At 22.8% G+C, this 25,220-nt stretch overlaps 2 protein-coding genes across 3 annotated transcripts in view; one reads left to right on the top strand and one right to left on the bottom strand.

Annotated features, from left to right (window-relative positions):
- Positions 1-25,220, bottom strand: part of LOC122855681 (glypican-4) — a 45,861-nt gene that overhangs the window by 5,325 nt on the left and 15,316 nt on the right. For both annotated transcript variants that reach the window (XM_044157227.1, XM_044157228.1), the window contains exon 2: positions 2,594-2,764. In XM_044157227.1, the coding sequence (XP_044013162.1) occupies positions 2,594-2,764 (171 nt within the window). The remainder of the gene's footprint in view (positions 1-2,593; positions 2,765-25,220) is intronic.
- On the top strand, positions 144-1,309 carry LOC122855682. Its single transcript, XM_044157229.1, has 3 exons — positions 144-328; positions 390-581; positions 679-1,309. Exons 1-3 carry the CDS (start codon positions 235-237, stop codon positions 894-896), a joined length of 504 nt encoding a protein of 167 aa, XP_044013164.1. The 5' UTR covers positions 144-234; the 3' UTR covers positions 897-1,309.

The raw sequence follows: 25,220 nt of genomic DNA, 5'->3' as shown, positions 1-25,220 counted from the left end.
TTTACGAGTTCCGTAATTTTGTTTATATATATATATATATTTTTTTTTCGATCACAACTTGATTAGAATATAAGTTGTAAAATAAATTGGTGTATTGTTAAAGCGTAAACTTGTTGATTATATAAATAATTAAAATTAAAACTTTGCTGGTATAAAATAGACTGAATCATTCAACGTATTGATCATTCTTAAAAAAAAAAACAAAGTAAAAGGTGAAAATAAAAATAAATAAATATGCAGTTAATAACTGGCATATTAAAATCAATTTTTTTATATTTTTTTGTGATATTATTTACTTGTTTTATCAACAATGTCAGTTTGTCAAATGGTAAGTCAAAAAACAATTGTTATTTAATTTACAAAATATAAATTATAATCTAAATTTTTAGCTGAATCAGTAACTTTTCCAAAAATTGGATATCGCAGTGTTATTGATAAAGTAGATGATAATGAAAAATTATGTATACCTTGCAATTTTTTGGATAACTCACTGAAAAGTATTAAATTATTGATGAATGATTTCGAAAATTTAAATACTCAATATTGCAGTGAGTCAAGTTTATCCAGTCGAAAATCCAATGGTAAAATGATGATTTCAATATCAAAAATTGATAATAAATTATAATGAATATTTAAAATAGCTAATTAATAATGTAAATTGATCATTTATGTAATTAGCAATGCTTCAAAAACGAGAGTTCAAACCTGAATTAAGATCTAGATATGGATATGGATATGGACTTGGACATGGATTTGGACATCGTCAATATTCATCGTCAAACTGTGATCCACGATGTTGTGAACCAATAATTCATACTGATGATGATGATGATGATCCGTATCGAAGAGCTAGAACATCAACAAGACGACCACCAAGACCACCAGGAGCAAAATAATATTAATTCGAAAATTCAAATTTAATTTAACAAGAAATTTGTATTTCCAATTATAAAATTTTCATTTTGAATTGATAAAAAATAAAATTATTACTATTTTAAACAATAAAATTAATTTTTATCATAAAAATATTATGTTAATCATTTAAATTATTGATTTTATTGCTTTTATTAATTCGAAAAAAAAATAATAAAAATGCATTAACGGACGACCTTTAGTCTTTTACCACTTGGAAATTGAAAATTTCCAAAATTACGGTGGGATGGCGCGTTTGGTCACATCATTTTTGGTCCAATATTATTCACAATTATATAATATGTATAAAATTAAATAATTAAATTCTTAAATTAAACAAAAAGTAATACTATGGTGATGTCCACTTCCGTAAAATAAATTAGAGAAAATAAAAAGTAATTACGCACGTTTGAAGTTTAACGTTGAATTTTTTTACATCAATTTATTTTCTTTAATTAAATATTTAATTACTAAAATAAACTACTTAAATAAAATAAAATATTTCATCTATTTTAAAATAAAATTATTTAATTTTTTATTAAAATTTTTAAAGGTATAATTATAATTTAAAAAAAAAAAAAATCATCATTTATTCAACAATTTTTAATATAAAAAAACTAACAATAATAAATTATGAAAAATTTTTTTTTTCCTCAAAAAGATAATGAATGATTAAAAAAGAATAATAATTAAAAAAAAAATTTAATACTTCAAAGACATTTAGAGTAAAAAAAAGTAGACAAAAGCAAGTATAGAATGAAAAAAAAAATAGTAGACTTTAGTTGATGCAACACTGGTAAATCTACTGCATCATGTAACGCACTCTCAAAGACTCCCCAATGATGATGGACTCTCAAATGAGTAAGAAGGTGTTTGAAAAAAAACATATATATTCAAAAATAATAAAAATAGGAATGATGAAAGAGAGAGGGAATGAGTGAAGTTGTCCTTAAAAGTTTTTGAGAATAGTGGTTGTGTCTGTGAACTTATATACACTGAGGGTTCGTTACAGAGTGCCAAGTAAAGTGGGTGTACGTGAAAGGGTATAAGGTACATCAACTCAACCCTCTCTATATTTTTATTTTTTTATTATTTTATAAAATAAATAAAAAACAATTATCTTTTTTTTTAATTTAAAATTAAAAATTTATAATAAAAGTATAAATATTTATGAATTACAGAAAATTCAAGTACTAATTTTGTTTGTTATTTATTTATATTTATTGTGGTTGTTTCTTTTATTTATAATTTAAAAAAAAAAAAAAAATAGAATAATAATAAAATAGAATAAACAATGAAAAAATAATTGTATATTTTTTTTTTTTTCTTGCATTAAAAATGCAATAGACAGTCTTGACTTGACCGTTGTCGTTTTAATTTTGTTAACGAAATTCTTTTGACTTAACTGGAGGGTTTCTTCAGCAACTACCCTCACTTTTTCTCAAGGGAAAAAATCTCTACCCTCATTGATCATAGAGAAATTCGTTTTTTGTTATTTTTTATTTTTTTATTCATCGTTTTAATCTACCCCTAAAATTTCTATTTACTTTTATCACAAGAACAGAGTTATTTTTTGATTAAAATTTGAGGCAAATTGTTGAGGACAATGAAAGTTGTTGAGACAAAAAAAAGACAATAAGGACAATGAAGAAAAATTGATTTAAATTGTTGATGTACTTACTGTTAAATTTGTGTGCTCTTGAAGCAATAAGTTGATGTAATTGATTTAATTTTAGATTCAAAGCTTTTTCATGTTTGTCTTTAGCTCTTGCTTGAAGTCTCAATTCCATGTCAGCTGAGCAACAGACTTCTCCACCACTGCTTATGCCTCCGCATGTTTTGAGTTCTTTTGCTAAAAAAATAAAAGGAAATCAAAATTAATATTTAATTAAAAATTCATCGAACAATATAACACTTTGATTAAAAAATTTCTATAGAATTTTTTTTAATTTCTCATGAAAACATCGCAAAGAAATTAGAAAGAAAAATTGACAATTGATTTGAAAATATTTCTGGAAGTCTCTGTTACGTAAAAATTACAGAAAAATCTGAAAAATACTCTGACGAAATTCAGGAGAAATATTTCTACCAAAAGAGTAATAATAATTCGATTTTTAAAATTTGATTTCTAAAATTTCATCTAATGAAAAAAATAAAGTGAAACAAAACAAATCTCTGAACATGAAAAATGAGATTATTTTTTGTGGCAAAAGGCTACCAGTCGAAATAAGTTAAACAAAAAAAAAATAATAATAATAAAAGTTTGTCTTTCGATCGAAACATATTTACTTTGGCAATACGTACAGGGCCAGCTTCCTTCTTCAAGAAGTTTGGTAAATCTAATTTAAAAAGGTTAGCTTGAGATGTTTTTATTCTTTTTTATTCAATTCGTTTATGTATGTTTGTTCTATCTGAAAAATAGTATTTACTATTCCATTTGAACCACATTGAACAAAGATTTTTTAACCATCGATAAACATCAGAATGTTGTAAGTACACAACAACTTCATCTACTCGGTATAATTTATTTTTTTACTTAAGCAAATATATATAATTTAGTTGAGAAATATTTCTTCTATATAAGCACCTTTTTTTTTATTTATTTCTGCAAATAAAATTTATATATTTTAAAAGTTTAGATTTAAAAATTTCAATAGAAAATATATACTATTTTTTTTTCTTTGTAGAATTAAAAATATATAAAGTTTTTCAATTCAACAATATTATTATATATATTTTTATGAAATTCACTTAACCGTTGAGAGAATTCTTCTGAACTTTTAAAAATAATACAACAATTGAAAAAAATAAGTTGACAAATCGATTGAACAATAAAAAAATAAGAAAAATAAATTTTTCATGAGACGATGAAATGAAAGAATATTATTTTTATCAAACTTTATATAAATAAAATAAAAAAAAGTTGATAACTTTACTCAGCGAATTATACAAGAAAAATCTCTCGTTTTTATATAATTGTTGTTTCTTTGGCTTTGAGAAACAAACTTTTAAGGAAATTTAGTAACTCATGTCAGAAATAATTTTATATATTTTTTTTGTTTCGTCATTCGTATGAGGTATATATTTTAATTCTCAAGTGGTTGTACAGTTCATCTTTTGATATCTGTCGTCTAACACCTAAGCTAATTTCAAACTCATCATCCACGCCCATATTGCTCAACAGGATGTTCATTTTACCTCGAGCAATATCTCAGTCTACCCCTTATAAAAAAAAAAAAAAAACACTTTTAAAACTGATGAATTGGAAAGTTTTTTTTACTACCAATTTATACCAATTTCCTAAATAATAATTTGAAATAAAAAAAAACACATTAATACCTAAATTAAAGACGAAAAAAAAATGATATAAATTATTTTAAAAAAAATATAAAATATGTATTTATAAGTGCCTTGGAAGGTAAAGATTTGGCAATTTTAAAATCACCTATATTTCAATCATTTTTTTTTTATTATCTATTAAAAATTAAATGTCAATAATAATATATAAATTAATTTAAATTTAAAAAATCATATTTTATTTTTCATCTATTTTTATGTGAAAAAAATTTCAAACAATTTATTGAATAAATTATTTAAAAAAAAAATCAATAAAGTATAATTTTTATTTTTTTATTTACCTTTATTTTCAAGTGAAATGTAAAGACTATTTATAACTAAAAGAATCGAAGCTTTTATATATGATTTTACAAAGAATTTAAATAATTTCAAAATGAAAAATAATTCTGTAATTTTAACAGTAGTTAATTTTATACTTGGCAAATAAACAAAATACATTGTACATTGTTAAGATAGCATATAGACAATGGAAAATAAAAAAAAAAAATCAACTAACTAACGTATGCCATGACGCCGGTATGTCGCCAAAAGAATAAAAATTTTCACAGTCGCGACGTACTTCCGAGACAAAAGTTGACAAATCATAGTTTATCGCTACTTTTTTTTTTTGTCAAAAAAATAAAAACCATAATAAAGAGTGTAAGATTTATTTTTTTTCATTTTAAAAATTACTGATTAATATATAAAGTATAATATTAAACATCTTCCTGATCCTATGTAGAATTTATTGCACCGAAAAATAACCGGTAGAATTGAAAGGCTGTTTGAAATTTAAACTGAGCTATTCGAATTTGCTGATGCAGTTTAATTTGTGTCTGGCTGAGTGTCGATATAACAGACCTGCAGAGACCTGCCTCGACATTGCATTGTGTTTTATCATGTATTACAACTCACCCTCTTTCTATTATTTATCCCATCCTCACCACTCCCCCCTCATACACGTAAATATATTTATATGTATGATCAACAAAAGGATTCATTTATGTACCAAATATCTCGTAACAAGTGACTTCAAAATTCAAAATAATTTTTAACATTTAAAACAATCTGGCCTTTTAAATTTGTTGAAAATAAATTTTTAATAAAAAACCATATAATTGTATTGTTGTTTTTAATTATAAATTATTATTATTTAATTAAAATTAAACTTCGTTTTATATTATTTTATAAAAATTAAATTTATGAAATTTTTTTTTTGCTTTATATGATTTTTCAACTACTTTTTTATTTAGGAAAAAAATTTATTGAAATTTTTAGTGATGATGTAGATGATAGAGAAAGAGGTCAAGTTTTTTTGCATAATAATGGAGAAAATTTATTTTATAAAATGATGATAACGATAAAATAACGAACAAAAAAAAAGAAATAAATATTTGATAATAATTTTTTGCTGAGAATTTTTTAATATTATTAATAAATTAAAAAATATTAAGGTACTATTATTCATGTAAGATTATTTTTAAAATATATATTTATTATTATTTTAATAAATAAAAACTCTTTTTTCATTCATTTAAACAAGTAGTTCATATGAATTGCGAGAATTTTAAATATAGAAAATAAATTTTTTGTTAAGAGTTTAATAAAGTTTAATAAAAAATTCAGTTTGCTTTTTTTGACGACTGACAACTGCATTATTGTACACGATTTTATATTTCAAGTTTGAAAATGATATGCCTGAAGGCATTTGTTAAAATTTGATAGCTTCGTGGACATTTGATAAGAGAAATTGAAATTACTGCAAAATATATATAAAACAAGTAAATATCTCAACATCAACTATTTGCTTTTGTTGAAATTACCAAATTCACTTTGCCTTTATTTCCAAAAAAAAAAAATATAGATAAATTATAAAATTAAAAAAAAAAAAAAAGTGAACGATCAATTTATCTTGGTAAAATTCCATCAACAAACAAAATTAATTAAAAAATATATAAACGATAAGTAAATTTTATAAATAGAACTTGAGCAAGGGTTATCAATGTTTAACATGTTTTAATAAAAAAAATACAAGATGAAAAAAAAAAATATTATATTTATAAAATAACGTTCAAGAGAAAGTCCAAGGCTGTCAGAATCAGTTGTAATTTCTGAACGCACTAGTGATGAGAATGAAAAAAAAAAATGAAAATGTAGGAAAAAAATATATAAAGTATACAGCAGTGAGTGGAGGGTTTGAAGGGGGTTGATAGAAGACAACTGGGTTGCTAGGAAACACCCTTATTTGACGTGTTATATTGCATTACCTTCCCCTAACTTTGTAACATGGACTCTAGTCGATTTGGTTGTTCCACACAACCACCATTTTCCAACAAAAAAATATATACTTTTTTTTATATAAAATTTTCACTTGTATCTTACACAAAACATCAAAATATTTTTATATACAAAAATTTTTTAAATTAATAAAAAATACATAAAATTTGTAAATTTAAAAAATAATTTTAATAATTTTCTTTTTTAAGTTTTAATTAAATTTTTGTTAAAAAAATAATTGTAAATATTTTCCAGCAAAAGGCTTTTTTGTATTAAATTTTCAATTGTATAAAAAATAATTGTAAATTTAAAAATAAATAAAGAAAATTTATAAAAATAAAATGAATATAAAATTTTTGAATAATTTAAATGATAAATTAAAGATAAAAAAATTACCTGTTAATTTAATTGCAAATTAAGAAATAAAATCAAGTTGAAAATAAAAAAAAGTATTTAAAAAATTATAATTCATAAGTTGTCACATTGAATTTATATGTATGACATCATATAACTACTGAATATGTCAATCACCTTGTAAGGTTGATATACACAGATATATACTTGACTAATTTAACAAACACTTAAACTCATATACTATTAAAAAAAATATCCATGGAGAATAATATGCAAATACACATCGAAAAGTAACGTGTGGCAAAATCGTCAAGACACCCATGGTTACACCACTTAACATTCATCTCCATTCATAAAAAAATATTATACACAAAAGAGTCAAAGAAACCTTCAAACTCTCAACACACTTGTACAATAATTTTATATTCTTTTATTACTATGATAATTTATATTTATTATTTTTTTTTCAATTTCAATAGACACTTTAATTATGTGAAAAATGAAAATTTAAATTATTTTTTTTATACTACACAATGCAAGGGAAATAAATAAAATAAATAAAATAATAAATTTTAAAATTATTAACGTGTTGATAGATTTACACTGTGTTTAGCTTGTGAGAATTTTTTTTTTTTATTTATTCTTATTTTTAACAACTATTTAGTGAGTCATTTAAATTCTTTATCAAATTTTTTTTTTCTTATTTTTTTTCAAATTATTTAATGACTCATTTGAAATATTTTTGCAACGATTTTTTTTTTAAATAATAATTTAAATAACCATTTGAATTTTGTTTTAGAACAGGTCTATTTTTTTTTTTTTTTTTTCAAGTATTGTTTACTGACTTGATTGAAATTGTAGACAACAATTTATTTTTTTTTTTCTCTTAATAATAATTTGATAACTCTTTTGAATTTTTCATTCACAAGCTTTATATATTTTTAAATAATTATATGACTCATTTGACATTTCAATCACTAGTTTCTTGTATTTCTTTATTTTTTTTTACCGACAATGTAAAATTTTGAAAGGTTTATCCGGTGTCTTGATGAGTGAATGACATATATGCGCGTATATTCTTCAATTCATTTGCGGTCAGATGGAAATGCAAATAAAGGGCGATGAAGGGCCTGTAAGAGAGGTCTTTTTTTCGCGTGAATAGCTCTTACTCGTTGTCGATGTGACACATCACGTCGGTTCACTTCCCTTCTTGTTCATATATTGGTCCCTTCATCTCCCCTGAAACACCCCAACACATTCAACCAACGAATGGGTCCATGGATCGATCAATGAGATGAAACCATTTGCACTGGTTGTTGCCCTCGGTAAAGCGAATAACATATATAAACCTTTTAAAATAGAAATAAAAAATAAATATAAATAAAAAAAATTCTCGACAATTTTGTTCAACGAGCTGACAATAATTTTGTTGCGGTTACATTTTTTTTTTTTCATTTTTTTTATATATTGGTTTCTGGACTTTTCTCGCTTCAGGATAACCAAATTTATTATTTTTTTTTTCAACCGATGGATAGTCAATGTGTGGAATAAATTTAAATATACAATTTTTTTTTTTAAATTCAATTCACATTGGTGAAATGATTTTATTATAAATCTATTTTTTATTAAATGCTTTTTATATATTTTTTGCTCTTAGATTATTTTATACTATAGTTCATTGACCATATAATTATATTTTTTTTTTTGCCTCTTTTTCACGACTCAATTTTACAAGCTATAAACACCAGACTGGTGTTTAAAAGTTTCTAAAATTGTTCAACAAAACAATGAACCCAACTAAAATATATTTGTTTGTATTAACTGCATATTCCATAAACATTAAACTTCCGATGTAATCTAAAAATAATATATATCAAAAATAAATTTTGAAAATTGAATAAATAATAATTAAACTTGATTTACTATTATAAATTTTGTGTAATAATTAAAATTCATTCACTGCAAAATTATATTATGTATATAAATTTTAAAAAAAATTAGTTTAATTTTTTTAGTAGTAAACATTTAATATTATTATTATTTAAATTACATTGCATTCATTTGGAAAACCGCATTTATGCACTCATCTGTGCATATTTCATTTAATATGTTTATGTATGTGTGTATGTGTATATACATCTGTTTAAATCATATACGTATATACATAAAAATATTTTAGTGGTAAACCTTATACAAGTAGCACGTGCGCAGTAGACTACATTTATACACAAAGTATACTTGACAATTTACGTATTGAACGTGTTAAAATAACAATTATAATAAATATAAATATAAAATTTTTATTTATCCATATATTATTGTTATTAACAGTAAAACTGCATCAATTTTGAAGGTAAACTTTTTTTTACAATTTTATTTTCAATAATTTGAAGTTTAATTATTAATAATTAATAATAGAAGTAATTTGAAAACAATTGAATTTTTAATTAATTTGTATAATAAGTTTTGAAAATTCAAGTCTATTTATATAATATAATTATAATTATTATTTATTATTAATAATTAAATTTTATTATAATATAATATTTTGAGACACAAATTTATATATCTACAATTTTTGCATTGGACGTGTTAAATAGTTAATAATAATAAAAATAGTTGAAAAAAATTATAATTTTTAATTAATTTATATTTTAAGCTTTGATAATTTGTTTATTGTCTATTGTTATTATTGTTATTATTATTAATATTATTATTACAAAAAAAAAATAAAACTTGTAAATTTTATTTTTGTAAATTGTTGTTTGTTGTTAATAATAATAATAGTAATAGTTAACTAATAATTTTTAAAATTAAAAATATAAATTATTTAACCATTTTAATTAAAAATGTTTATTATTATTTTTAGTATGAATAAATGTAACATTTTATATACAAGCTTATCATTTATGTAAACTTTTGTCAAATTCAAATAATTTCTTATCTACTTGATGTGATGACAGTGTTTACTTTGTGAAATAAACACATAAATCAGTTACTGTGAATTTTTTTTAATATTATTTTTAATACTCGATACTTCAATGTAACACATTATGTCTATACATAGAATATATTTATCCAAAGATATAAACTTTTAAATGAGTTTCAACAGACCAACGAGGTCATTGTCTGAATGGCTGTCGATATTTTATCCCTCTTCTTCATTTTATTTATTTTTTTCATCATAATACATTTTTTTTTTATAAATTCCATATCATCATGCAACTTTTGTACTGTCTCATTCACTATATATATTTTTTTATTTCATTATACTCACAAGTTCTTTTGTTTATATTTAATGTAATACACTTGAATAATTATTACACTCGTCGAAATATTCATTGTAAAATATGCGTGTAAATTCAAAAAATAAAAACACCACTAGCTTTTAAATAAAACCATTGAATTCTTTTATCGATAAGATTGATTATATATTTAAAAAATTGAGGTGACACTCTACCAAGTTTCTTGATGTATTTTTATTTTTCATCAATCTGATAGCAAGTGTTATAAGAATATTTAAAATACATAAAAAAAAAAATACACAACGACTAAATTCATACAAAAACTATTAATTTATTTATATAAATAAAATATAAAAATAACTGTAATTAAAAATAATAAACATTATCTAAATTTCTAGATAAAAAGTTTGAAAAACGATAAGATATTGTTGACTGCAGCAGTAAACGCAGTGCATGTTAAAACAAGGGTATATTATTACAAGTGATAACAAAAAAGATATTACATTGTGAATACAATCTTCAACCTTTTAATAAAATTCTATATACTATTGTATTATTATTATTATTATTCAAGTAAATATATAAAGAGAAAAAAAAAAAATAAAAAGTTAAACAAAAAGTAATAAAAATAAAATGTAAAAGAGTTTGAATTTGCAAACAAAATAAATTCGATGGAGTCAAGAAAATAAAGCAGTTTATAAAAAAATATATATTTATTTTCTTTGTGTATGTATACTAATCGATAAAAAGAAAAAAAGACAAGGACTTGAAATACCATCTGGTTGAATTGGTTGGACATTTTATTTCAAGAAAATATTTGCCAGTGTAAGCACCTAGATATTGCTTGAACATGAAGCTGATAAAATCAGACGTAAATGTACCAGTTAACTTTGTAACTTGAGATGAAAAATAAATTTAACAAAAAAAAAGGAAGAATTAAATAAGATAATCTTGTTCAAAGAATAACCAGCAGCAAAGTGTATACGTATTTCTAACTGACACCTTCATTCAAACTATATTTTTTTTTTTCAAACATCAAGATTTTAGATTTTTTTTTTGTTCTTTATTCTCCAATCTTCAAGGAGAAGATAATAATTTTTATGACAATCAAACATGCAAGGTACTGTGAAAATATAAATGATAAAAAAATGAAAAAAAAATTATGTAATCTATGTTTATATTATATTTTTTCTACTCAACTGGCAAAAGAGCTGGAAAGTTTTTCTCGTTTCGAATTTAAAAACATAATGGATTATGACTTTGCCAAAAAAAAAAATTTAATATTATTTATATGTATAAAGTCTCGACATAATAATTTTTATTTTCTATTATTATGGTTTTTAAATGCATTTTAGACAACAGAGAGATAAGTGGAATTTTAGCATGCTTTTAGAATGTTGAAATGATTCAAGAGACGTCAATTTATATTTATGATGAATACCTCGAGGCTTTAAATTTTTTTTTCCCCGGAAGCGACAGTTTATCCTCAATGTGTCCGGTATTTTTATTTATTTAAAACTTTTTTTAAAAATTATTTATCATAGCGTGTGTGAACATTTGTCTGTGCGAAATTTAACTTGCCCAGATTTTGTGAGAAATATATTTATTTTTTTATTTTTATTTTGATTGATGAGTTGATTATTTATATTGGGTGTATCTTTTTCAATTTTTTCAACGAATCAATCTTTTTATTTTTTCATTTAAAAATGATAATTATATATATGGCATTGAAGATAAAAAAAAAAAAAAAACAACACACAAGTGTCAAGAATTATTTTTTCAGAGATAAAAATTCATATCTTTGGGTTTTTTTTATTTTTACCACAATAATTTTATTATTATTTGACTAAACAAATAATAAAAAAAATTTAAAAATAACAAAAGTAAATATATACACGCCTTTTTACTTGTAAATAACATTTTAATTTTTTAAAAATTTGCAAAACAAATTTTTCTCTTCAGAAATTCATTTTTATATATATATAGACAAAAAAAATTAATATAAAAATTCAATAATATGTATTTATAGATTTGATAAAGAAACATAAATTGAATAAAAAAAAAAAATAAGTGGGAAAGCACGATTGTGATATGAGGGGTTGTAGCTATTTTATATATTGCGAGTTTAGCTCCAGGAACATATGAGTCAAACGTTTGCTTAGCAACGCGACCGTCTCTATTATATATCATATCATATCATGTATATATCTACACATCAAATAAAAATAATGATAACAACAATAATAATAATAATAACAATAATAATGAAAATAATGTAACAATAAATTTTAAAAATATAAATTAACCAAAAATTTTATTTTTTCAATTATTTTTTTGAATTATAATATTAATAAATAATATAATAGTTAAATTATAAGTAATAATAATTATAATGATAATAAAAATATATAAATAAATTAAAGTTTTTATATATTTTAATTATTTTTTTTACGTAATTATAATTGTTATTATGAATTTAACACGAAAATTGTCAATGTAATAATTTAGTTCTTTTTTGAAATATTATATTATTATGAAATTTAATTATTAATAATAATGATAGTAATAATAATATTAATAATAATAGCAGAGTGTACCGGATAATTATTCACTTCGTGAAATATAAATATTTTTTTTATCATAAAAAATTGATTTAAAAAAAAAACAAGGTATATATGCAAGAAACATTCAAATTCAATTTGCAAAAATAGAAATTAGGGGAATTTTTATTAGTATTAGGTTTTTTAAATTTAGTAGTCTTTTTATTTTTATATAGGGAAGCTAAATTTGTATAGATTATTTTGTAATTTATTATTCCTTTGTTTGATAAAGTTATAATAACTGTGCGAATATTTATCAGAGTATCAAGTGACGTGTTTGAATCATCGACCACTCACCACGATATATTTTTTTTTATTTTTTAAATTTCAATTCAACTTATAAGCTAATCGTTTTTCTTGGAATAATATTATTTATTATTTAAAAAGTATAATTTTTTCTTCCATTTTTCTTTTTATAAATAATTTTAATAATATTTTCATCTATTTATTTTTTATATAAAACTTTCTTCTTTTTATAAATATTTTAAATATATTTTTATAATTATAATAATAATATAATATCTTAATGCATTTTGAAATTTAATCATGTTTTTTTTAGCTGTGAATATCGCACTGAGCCAACACCAAACCGTGACATTGCTAATTTGCATAACTTGTGAAATGCCCCACCCACAAAAAAGCATCTCAGGCAATTAAGTCGTTCTTCATTATATTTATTCTGGCATGTTTTAAAAAAAAAAAAAATTTTTTTCTTATTTTAAATATATCTCAGATTATAAATTAATTTTTAATCCAATTTTTTTTTTTTATATATCAATTTCAAATACACTTATTAAAGAATTTTTATTAAACTTTTTTTCGTTTTTTTTTCTTCAATTTTTATTAATGGGTTTTTTTTTGTTTAAAAAAAATTTCTAATTTTACTTTTTTTATTTATTTAACCTTCTTTATTTCCTTCCTCTAATTTTTCCTAAAATTTTCCACTCCAAGATATACAATTTAGTTATTTATTTTAAGTTTAATAATTTTGTCTGACCATAAACTGTCTTATCTACTTGGAGCGTTTCGATTTATTAAATTAATATTATTAATGTTATTTAATTAAAAAGAAAGAGCTATATATAAATATATCTATTTTTAGAAAGACACACATATAAATATAGTTTTTAATTTTTTAGTTTAATCTAAAACAATAAAATAAAAATAGAAAAGAAAATAAAAATTCTTTAAAAAGACCGCACAGTTATTTCTGTAACGTCATTATTTATAAATATCATTTATATATAAACAATAAATGTCTCAAAAAAATAATAACAAATAAATTAAAATAATAAAATTTATTGTACAATTAAACCATGACTACACACAATCAACAAAAAAATATTGCAAAATAAAATTTAAACAACAAATCACAATGGACAATTTAATAATAAAAAAAAAAAAGGGAAACAATTAATATTTTTATTGACAACGTTTTATTTCTTTTTCATTTTATCATCACCATGGGGTCGATAGGTTTCTGATACGATTATTCGTACAAATGAAAGTTTGCAACAAAAAAAAAAAGTAAAAATTGAATCAGCATGCATTGACAAAAGTCAGTCAATTGCAGTTATCCCCTAACAATGAAACAAAAATCTTCTAAATAATTTTTAATTGAAAAAGTCTCATTCAAAATATATCCAATCAATTTACATTGATAATTTAAAAAACCAGTTAAAAAAAAAGCAGCTTCGAAGATTAAAAAAAAATATGATAATAATAATAATAATCAAAATAAAATTTTACCAATATTTTGAAATGTATATATTTTCAATCAACATAATAACTCGGCCACCCGCATGCAACTTTCATGTTGCCCTCCCTCAAAAACCCATTTTAAAATATAGTTGTATGAGTGTGTAAAAGAGTCTTAACAAAGACCTGTACAGAGTGCAGACTCGTTGTGAGATTCCACAAAAATTTTTCTCACTCTTTCATATAGACATTGTTGTTACTGTTTCAATATTCTCACAATATTATATGGACTTGCATGAAAATATATATATACCCACAACTTGTACCAACAGCTGCAGCATATATACTAATTTTAAATGTAAAGCTTAACCGTAACTTTAACGACACAAGATGCAACTTGTGCAGGTGATAGAAACAGCTAGATAGATTAAACACATGTCATTTATAATTTTATAGCTTGTTTTACATTCCACAATAATATTGTAGACAAAAAATAATCATTTTTAATAATAAATAAATAATAATAATTGTCGTAAAAATATTTATCCAGAATTTTCTCCGTATTTTCTTGGTTTTTCTCCGTAAAAATTTTGATATTTTTTGGACTGGGTAAATTTCGAAATAATACGGAAATAGGCGGAGAAAAATTTCCACCAGGGAACTGTCAGTTATTTATCGATTGAAAATGATGATAGAGAAAAAATAAAAATATAAAAGAATAAAGAAACTATTATGTACAATCTGCGATAAGAAAAAAAAAAAAAAGTAAATGTGTCATCGATACAAGAAAAATAAAACCAGAAGGTTATAAAAGAAGATATGCTTGTAGATTTGGTACAGTATAAATATATATAATAGGATGTAAAACTACTTTTCAATGAATAAAAGAGGTTAGGAAGCATCACAACTTGTGATTCACAAGAGGAACAAACTGAAGAGGAAAAGAAGAAAAAATAAAATAATAAAGCCAAAGAGTGAGTGTAAACTCTTGATGATAGAGGAAATAAAGAAGAAAGAATGAGCGAAGGTAAAATAATATTAAGGAAGAAGAAGAAGAAGAAAAAGATAGGTTAAAAAAATAATAAAAAAAAAAGAAGCTATGTAGGCATACTTCTTGGCAAGGTATAAACCCAACAAGATCAAAGGTACCGACCGAAGGTGCATGAAAAGGCCCGTGCCACAAAAATAAGATGAAGAGAGAGAGATAAAAGAAAAACTAAGGGGACCGGTAGTTTTAAAGTGACGATGGTGGCGCTGTTGCTTTTGGGCCTAGTGGAACTTGAAGAAGAAGAACAAGAACAAAAAAAATGAAGACGAAAAATATCTCAAGTTCCAGAATAACAACAGTAAAGACAACCATACAGAAAACTAGAAAAGACCCAAAAAGAAAAAAAAAAGAAACACACATGTCCTTCGCACGTGTGTGGGCCCTTTTTTTTTTACTTTATTCTTTGTATGTGCCTTTTTTTTTATTTATTATTACAAATACATACAAACTTTATTCACTAGACTAGATATACTACTAATTTTTATTATATTTCTTCTCTTCACACAATCTTTAATAAATTTTTTTTCGTTTTTACAAACTCCCACCACCACCATCATCATCATAAGACCCCAAGAGAATTTATATCTGAAGAAGGCATCATCAAAAACGGGAAGCAAGATTCATTCATTTTCTTCACAAGAGATTATTAGATTTTTTTTTTTATTCTACTTTTATATAAAGCTTTTAAAATTTAATATTTTGTGCTCTCTTGTATTTTTTTATTCATTCAAAAAATTAAATAATTCTATAGAATTTTTTGGAGCACGCGCAAAGAATCTCATGCATACTGAGTACCAGTTTTTACACACTCACTTTGTGCTTAATTACCGAATTTGAGTGGAAGGTCCTTGTAGAAGTAGGTGGAGGCATTTCATTGTCCTAGAGGGTTTTTTTTTTTTCGCTCTTCATTATGTATTATATACTGAAATATATCATTATGTTTTTTCTTTTCTTTTTCTTTCGTCAAGAACAGAGGTCAAGTGCACAACGAATTAAAATTCCAGAAGGGCAGGTGTCACACTTGAAAATTTTGTAGACGAGTCTTTGCAAGTTTATTTTTTTTGGTGTGCAACAGCTGGTCCAATTTACACGAAATCTTATTGTTAAGATTTTATTTTTTTTTATTTATATAAAGAATATTGAAATATATAGACACGCGGCTGTGAACGAATTTTCAATTTAATACGCTACGGTAGTGGCCCTTCATGGTAACGGTTTTTTAATGAATGTGTGTGGCATGCGAGGCGGTATATATATTCAAATAAAAAATGTGACGAAATATATGTATGTGTGTATTGATTCTTGAGCTTGTATATCTTCAAAAAATCAAAAGAAAAAGGAAAAAAAAAATCAAGAAGGGATGAAACTTCCGGCCTATTGTTGAAGTACCTGTAAAGAATTTCAAACCGATAATCGCACAACGGTTATTGAACATTATATACAATTTTTTTTTTTTTTCTTTTTTGTATTGTCAAAATTTAAAATGTATCTTTATGAATATATACATTTTTCAATTGACTAAACTCTTTTAATAATATACCCATTTATAATTGGATCAAATTTTTAAACACAAAAAGAAAAAAAAAAATATAAATCTTCAATTAATTATAATTTTTTTGATATTTTTAAAATGAATTTTAGTATTTTTTTTTTTCTTTTAAATTGTTAAATATCTTAATGCAGGAAATGAATGAACTCAAGTATTCATAATTGATCTGGCTTTGGTGGAAAAAAATATTAAACCCAAGAGTTTTATATAAATAAAAAAAAAAAAAATGTAAGGAACGTGGTTTTATATTGTCTGGCCATTAAAACGATAAAACGTTTTGTCGTAATTGGCTGTTCCATAACGAGCCGATGGCTTAAAACTACCTCAGGCAAATTCGTAATAATTATTACCCTTTGACCTCACAATTTTAACATATAAATTCCAAATATTATTATTAATATATTTTTCATTTATTATTGATATGATTCAAATAAAATCTTGGCAGTGTTAATAATGACTAGGAAATAACTACATAATTTTTTTTCAAAAATCAACAAAACAAAACATTTTGTTAAGTAAAAAAATTATTAAAAAAAAAAAAAATTTTACTTGCAAGATCGTAAAGCCCACCCAACAGGAATAATCATTAATTATAAAACATTCCAGTTGCGTTCTTTCACAGCAGGTGCGGTCAATATACGTACCTGAAACATAAAAAATAAAATAAAATTAATTCTTATCACAAAGTAAATAATATTTATTTTATTTCAACGGAAATTAATTTTATTTTAACAACATGATTTTATTTTTAATATTATATAAATGTTTAAATCAAAGAAAAAAAAAATATTATAATATAAATCACGTTAATAATTTATTAATGTTATTATTTATAAAAAAATTTATAAAAAAATTTTTTTCGACATTAATTTATGACTCCATCGCTACTGGATTAGAGGGTTATCAGACATTATCATGTCATTCAATGATTAAGTAATATTCTTGATATTTTAAAACGAGTTTTAAAGTTTTTTTTTTTTTTTATTTTTTGGTATTTAAATATTTATCATATTGGATAAATTTGTGATTTCATAAATAGGTAAATACATTAATTTTTATAATAGCTCAATTTATAATAACTACTTTTTGAATTTTTTAAAATAAATATAATTGAAAAAAAAATTTAATAGGATTATTTTGATTATCGTTTAATCATCACTTTGATAAATAAAAAAACTTTGTTTAAAATTCATGTGAAGCACAAATATATGGCAAACAAAAAAAAATAAACACAAGATGAAAATAGACATATAAAAATATACAAAAGTTGGACCGGTTACGCCTTAAATTCTCGGCATTTGTGTCTCATGATTTTGTGTTCAATTCATTTTGTTTTTTTCATTTTTAAATTCTCTCATTTGTCGTTTAATTTTCTCAACGACTCAAACAAACTGCCATATAAATTATATATTTTATATCTTCATTTGCAAAGTTTATTTTTCCAGCAAAAGAATTGAGAAAAAAACAGACTATCGATAAATAAATTTAATATGAAATAAAATATCGTAATAAAATCTCTTGGGGAAAAAAAATTGTGAATAATTAAACAAGATATTTTTGGTATAACGAGTATATATTCGCAAGTTGCAAACTTGCAATATAACGGCGCCATCGATAAACAAGTTTTATTGAATATACAGATAAATTATAATTTTATCGTAATGATTTTATTATATATTTTTCTTATTTGCAATAAATCAATAATCTGTGATACAGCTCGTAATAATTATATCAATATCAACGTGTTATTTTTTGATATGTCTATTATTAAATTTATTTTATCAATAATCCAATTGTATACTTATCAAATGATCATTTAGTTTGATACCCACCAATGATTAAATTTTCCATATGTAATACAAGATAATACTCGAAATAATTGGATTAGATAGAAATAAAAAAAATTCTACTTGTAAAAATATTAATAAATACAAATAATTTTCAATAAAATATCAAAATCAAATTAATTAAGCTCTCAATTTTCAAATTTGATTGAAAAATAAAATAAAATTTATTACAAATAAAAAAATAAAATTATTATAATTTTTGTTTTGTTAATTATCAACAACTATTATTAATTAAAATTTTAAAAATAATCTACAAATTAACTTTTGTGTATTTGAAAAAAAAAAAAAGCCAAATTATTATGGTTATAAAAATATTTGAAATGGTTATAAAAATATTTGGGCTAATAATAAATTCAGCAAAAGAAAGAGAGACAAAAAAAAGAAAAAGAGTAAGAGAAAAAGAAAGAGAAAAAGAGGGAGAATATTAATTCAATAATATTGAGTTCACCTGTGGACCAAAGTTGAGCACCTCACCATCAGTTACCGAACTCTCTCACGCGTCTGCTTGGTTCCTTTAACATTCCCCCGTTTTTAAAACCCCCTTGATACCACCCTACCTGCCTCCTTCTCATCGTATCCTTCGTCCTTATATATTTCTTTTTCTCATTCATTTTATCATCATCATATATATATATTTGTATTCAAGTTTCTCTCTCACACTGATATACACACTCATCTAAAAGAAGAGTCCAAACCCATGCGCCCAGTTCAACCCGACTACTCTCTCGCGAGAACATTCTCTTCTTTGTGGTATGCTTTGAAACTTGCCGCCCAGGTAGACACCCCCTTCCTTTTTTTATTCTTCAACGTCTTTCCTCTTTCCTCTACCCTACCAATTTTTTTTTAAATATTTTTTTTTAAGCCTCTACATACATACTCCAATCTGCTGGTACTTCTTCCGCGTCTTTCTTAAACTTTTTTTTATTTAATTTTTTTATAAATTTAATATTTTTTCTTTCCATTGCAACTGCCAATGAAACAGCTGATTTTTAAATCTTCTATCTTACATATCTTCTTTTTTTTTTTTCATTTTAAAATATTTAATGGGGATGATTTTTTTTTTAACTTGAAAATTTCATTGAATTTTATTTTTTTTATTTATTAAATTGAGTTTTTATTTTTGATGTTAAGGTTTTATAGTAATCAATGTTGAGTTTAATTTTAGACTTTAATTGAGTGGTCTAGAGTAGTGATTTAAAAATGAGTGGCGTGATGACTGTTGACATATTACAAGTGGCAAATTTCAATTTCAATCACACCCTCTTTTGTAAAAAAAAATATATATTTTCATTTACACTTTTTTTTTAACAAGAGACCCTTGAAAATTTTATTACTTTTTATAGATAGGGTAGTCAAGAGTAGACGACGCGACACACTCAATTTATTTTCAATATATATAACATTATTTAATAATGTAAATTTATATTTTTTTTTCAATGAAATTTGAATAAAGTTGACTAAATTTTAATATAAAAATTATTTACAAATTTAAATTAATTATTTTAAATTATTAATTTGTATTTTGTTTTAATGGTGTTGTTAATTTAAATATTGTGTAAATAAATATATACAAGTTTGATGAACTCGTGAAAAAAAATTTATTTAAAAATAAAAAAAAAGATATGGATGAAATTTTTGCGTGAGAAAGAGTCAGGTACGAGGACAAATAATTTAACCAGCATTTATATATAAATATAGAGAGATAGAATGAGGTAAAATAAAAATTAAAAAAAAAAAAAAAAAGTGTAGTGCCAGGTCGAATGAGAAGAGCAAGGGTATAAACAAGAGAGGTGGGAGTTTAATTTGAGGCTGAATGCCCGCCGGTGCGAACCGAGCAAGACCAGACCGCAAAATCCACGACCGGTGCATAGTCATCATCAAGTCTCACACTGTCAAACAATATATATATTCTCACTGTATAAATACAAAACCATCTCTTAAATTTATATACACGAAAAATCACCACAAAACAATGTTGAAATTTTTAAATTTTTCGGAGTCAAAAAATGTATAAAAAGTTTGTAATAAATTAATTATTACCTTTTTTTTTTAATTACTTTGTTCTTAAATAAAATGGAAAATGAATAGTTTAATAAATACAAGACATTGATGATTTTGTAAATTGTATTTAATTTAAAATCTTGAAATAATGTTTATAAAACTTTTTAAATTTTTTGGAGTAAAAAATTAAAATATCAAATTTACTGATGTTAATTACTTTGTTGTTAAATAAAATAAAATTAATATAAAAAAAAAAGAGTGTAATAAATACAAGATATTTATTACAATAAAAAAAAAAAAAATTTTTAAATTTTAAATGAATTTTTTTTTAATTTTTGGAGTAAAAATATAAAATCTACAAAATTATTATGAATTTTTTTTAACATTAATTACTTTGTTGTTAAATAAGCTAAATTTAAAAATAAAAAAAAAAAAAATTATCATTCAAAATTACAACAAAATAATGTATATAAAATTTTTAAAATTTTTGGAGTAAAAATAAAATAAAAAAAATAAATAATTGAATATAAATACAAGACATTTATTACATTCGTAATTTATAATTGAAAAAAAAAAAAATAATAATAATTAAATTTGCATACTTGACTTTATCATCAACTATTTAAAACAATAATCATTTATTTTTTTTTTAAATTTATATATATATTTTCGATTAATTTTTTTTTTTTAAATTTTATCTTATATACACATACAAGTAACATGTACACAACCGGTCTTTGGTTACTCTGGTGGCGGTAAAGTATGCGAGGCCCACCGAAGAATGAAAAACAAACTAAAAAAAAAAATTAAATAAATAAAATAAAAACTATATATGAAACAAGACGAAATGAGAAAAAGTTAAATTAAAAAAAAAAAAAATCAAAATACTTGTGGCTCCATCATTTGAGGGTGCAAGCTTGCGAGCTTTTATCAACTCAAGAAAATGAAGATGATAAAAAAAATTAAGTAACCAAAAAAAGCTCACAAGAGCTGAAGTAAAGATAAATAATAAAAATATAAAAAAAAAAAAAAAACATATTCAAACAAAAATTGAAAGTAAAATGTAAATAAAAAAATAAAAAATACTAATGTATTCACAGTGAGTACAGAATGGAGCCAATAAATAAAAAAAAAAAAAAACCTTGACGACCCGTTGAGTTTAAACAATCGAAATATATATTGTATACTGAAGAAAGAATATCTTTTTAGCTCCTGGGAACACGTTGATGCGTGTACAAACCTGTCTTTAAAATACGCAAAAGATGAGAAGAGTCTATATGAGACCGGTCATGTCCTGTCCATTTGTTGTGGCTGAGTGGATACCCATTTTGAGTCACCACTCATCCCAACTTCTATCATCATCGCTTTCCTCACTTTAGCATCTTTATTTCTCCTTTTATTTTTTTACCATAATATTTTTTATTATTTGTCAATCTTCATTCAACCTAATGTCATTTTATTTATATTTATTTATTTCATCAAGCTTCACACACACAGTAGATAAGCCATAAAAAATCAACAAGATAAATTGAGGAAAAAAAAGAGTAAATCACTTTGGAGTTAAACATGCGAGTGAGTCAAGTAAGATAGAATTGTACAAGTACTTGGTAACCACTTGTTTTTATATATTTTTTTTAATTATGTCGTTTTTATTTTTGCGATTTTTAAGGCTTTGACAGCGACCACCTGTGTCTGCTCCAATATTGCTCTATTTTTTTGCATAAGAAAAAATACATGAAATAACAGAAAAAGAGCATTTGGAAAATAAAAAAAAATATATTGTATGGCTCACAGTAATTATTGAAATTGCGGCAACGACCTACATACATTGAAATTTTTTTTTTTTTTTAATATCTTTGAGTCTTTCGACATTATCTCAAGGGTAAAAAAGACCTTTTTTATTGTTTTTTTTTTAATTTCTAAATCTCAATGGAGTGATGATGAAGCATCTAGAGAATAGAAAAAAAAAAAGCGCATTTTACATCAATGACCTGTCTATTTTTTCATTTGTTTCAATTTTTTATTTTTCTAAAGTTTATGGTTATAGATAAAACATAGAAAATAATAAATTTAATCTTTATTATTTTTTAAAAGCTGAACATATAAAAGTTTATCAATTAATTATTATTGCTGAGAGAATTAAAATTTTTTTTTAATATCAATTTTACTAAGCTTGAAGTAACTTTTTATATTTTTTATTTTAATATTATTTCAAGCACTTTGTTTCATTATCTACCACAGAATCTTCATAATTTTCAGGGATCTTAAAACCTTGGAGAAATATGATAATGAAATTCTCAAGCACTCAGTACAGTCTAAAAAAATAAATTAAAAAAAATAAAATAATAATTTAGCATCATTCAAGTAATATTAAAAAATACTTGAAGTAAATTTTTATTAACTATTTTATTTTATCCAATAAAAATTTATGAAAAAAGGAGTTTTTAACATTATCGATTGATCATGAAATAAAATGATTTAATACAAAAGGGCCACGGTCTGATGGCGATAAGTCAAAACAATATAGCCATCAAGTAGAAAATAAAAATAAAAAAATGGTGCTTTTTTTTTGTTTAAAATAAAATGAACAAGCTTGAAAGGGTCATATTGCACGGATGAACTGACACTGCTATTGCTACCATGTGGTTTTACCAATAACGAGCCATCAGCTAAATTGTGTTGAAGGTTTGTATGTGTCAAAGGTATTATTATTGTATTATAATCCAAAACTGGGAACATGTTAATTTTGCTTAAAGTGCTTTATATATAATTTGACAGTGAAAAAGCATTAAATATTGTTAAATTTGATTAATTTTGTATAAAATATTAAACTAAAATTATTAAATTAATTTTATTTCACAATTAATTTGACATTTTTCATTTTTTTCATTCAAAAAAATTGAGAAAAAAAATATTATTTATTGTGGTTTAATAATTAACATTTAAAATAACAATTTTAAAATGTCAAATTTAATATTTATTCATAATTAAATAATTAATTATAAACAAAAAAAATAAATATTCAATTTTGGACTTTGGAGTAATTTTTTTTTATCTTAAAAATCCTAATTAAATTTGAAAAATCAATACAGAAAATATTGTTCAGTTTAACTTAAAAATTAACATTTAAAATAACAATTTAAACATGTTAAAAAATGTTAAATTAAATGTTTATTAATATTAAATAACAATAATAAAAAAAACCATAAACAAAAAAAAAAAATACTCATTTTTAGATGGTAATATATTTCTTACTTTTATTTTTTTGTTTCAACTGGAATGCATTTAAATATAAGTACGTGGGTTGAAGTATAAAATGGACAAAAAAAAAAAAATGTATACATAAATATATCTTGACTATTTGGTAACTTCATAAATATTCTTTATGTGACACACTGCACAAAAATTTTTTATTTTACATTTTGTGAGGGGTTTTGTTAAATTTCAACCCACGTGATTACACCCCAATATTTGCCTCCGGACGTTGGTCCTCCTCGTCATACTGACGTTGTTTTATGAGATGTATATTAAATGAAAAAAAAAAAATTAAATAAATAAAAACATCATAACCAACACTCTTACTTGTTGTCTGACACGTGCTGTACTCTTCACACCGGATGAACCAACACATGCACAATCACAAAATCTGTTTCACATATAATTTATCATAATTTCTTTTTTTTACTTATTTTTATAGTCTCTTAATTAAACCACAATTTTTCAACAATATTAATGAATAATAAATGAAAAAAAAATAATTCTTTTAATCTTGAATAATTTTATAATTCTTACATACTAAAATAAAGTCATTAACTTTTTTTTTTTTCATTTTTTATTTTCTCTCGAGGATTTAAAAATATTTAAAAAGTAGATATATCAAATTTAAAAAAAAAATTTAAACTTTAATTTTATGTATTAACATTAATAATAATAATTGACTTGATGAGTCACTTGTAACTTTTTGGCAAGTCGACTTAAAAATGACACAGAATCAAGGAGAGATGAGTCAATAAAAAAGTTGACTTATTCATGTAATAAATTTAAATAATTTTCTTCAAAAAATAACAACAATAAATTAACAATTAAAATAACAAAAATTGTCAAAATCTCTATAAAGTTATCTTTCCAAATTTAATTGTTAATTTATTGTTGTTATTTTTCAAAGTTAACTATCAAAATTTATCACAAAAATAAGTCAACTTTATATGACTCAAATTCCATCAAGTCAAAAAATTATATTAACTCTTGACTCAAGCCCTTCGTTATATATTTTAATAAAAAAAAAAAAAAAAGGAAATTTTATTACTTAATTAAAATTTTTCCATCATAATAAAAAATATATAAAAATTATCC

The sequence above is a fragment of the Aphidius gifuensis genome, linkage group LG4 (assembly GCF_014905175.1).
Source record: "Aphidius gifuensis isolate YNYX2018 linkage group LG4, ASM1490517v1, whole genome shotgun sequence".
Classification (NCBI taxonomy): domain Eukaryota; kingdom Metazoa; phylum Arthropoda; class Insecta; order Hymenoptera; family Braconidae; genus Aphidius; species Aphidius gifuensis.
Note: the sequence above shows the minus strand (reverse complement) of the source record. Positions and strands in the feature narration are given on the sequence as shown.

Bases quoted from the DNA above. Each gene is read 5' to 3' on its own strand.
- LOC122855682 (XM_044157229.1), top strand. From the start codon at position 235: ATGCAGTTAATAACTGGCATATTAAAATCAATTTTTTTATATTTTTTT. The intron at 329-389 runs GTAAGTCAAAAA...CTAAATTTTTAG, and splicing joins CAATGTCAGTTTGTCAAATG to CTGAATCAGTAACTTTTCCA. The intron at 582-678 runs GTAAAATGATGA...TTATGTAATTAG, and splicing joins ATCCAGTCGAAAATCCAATG to CAATGCTTCAAAAACGAGAG.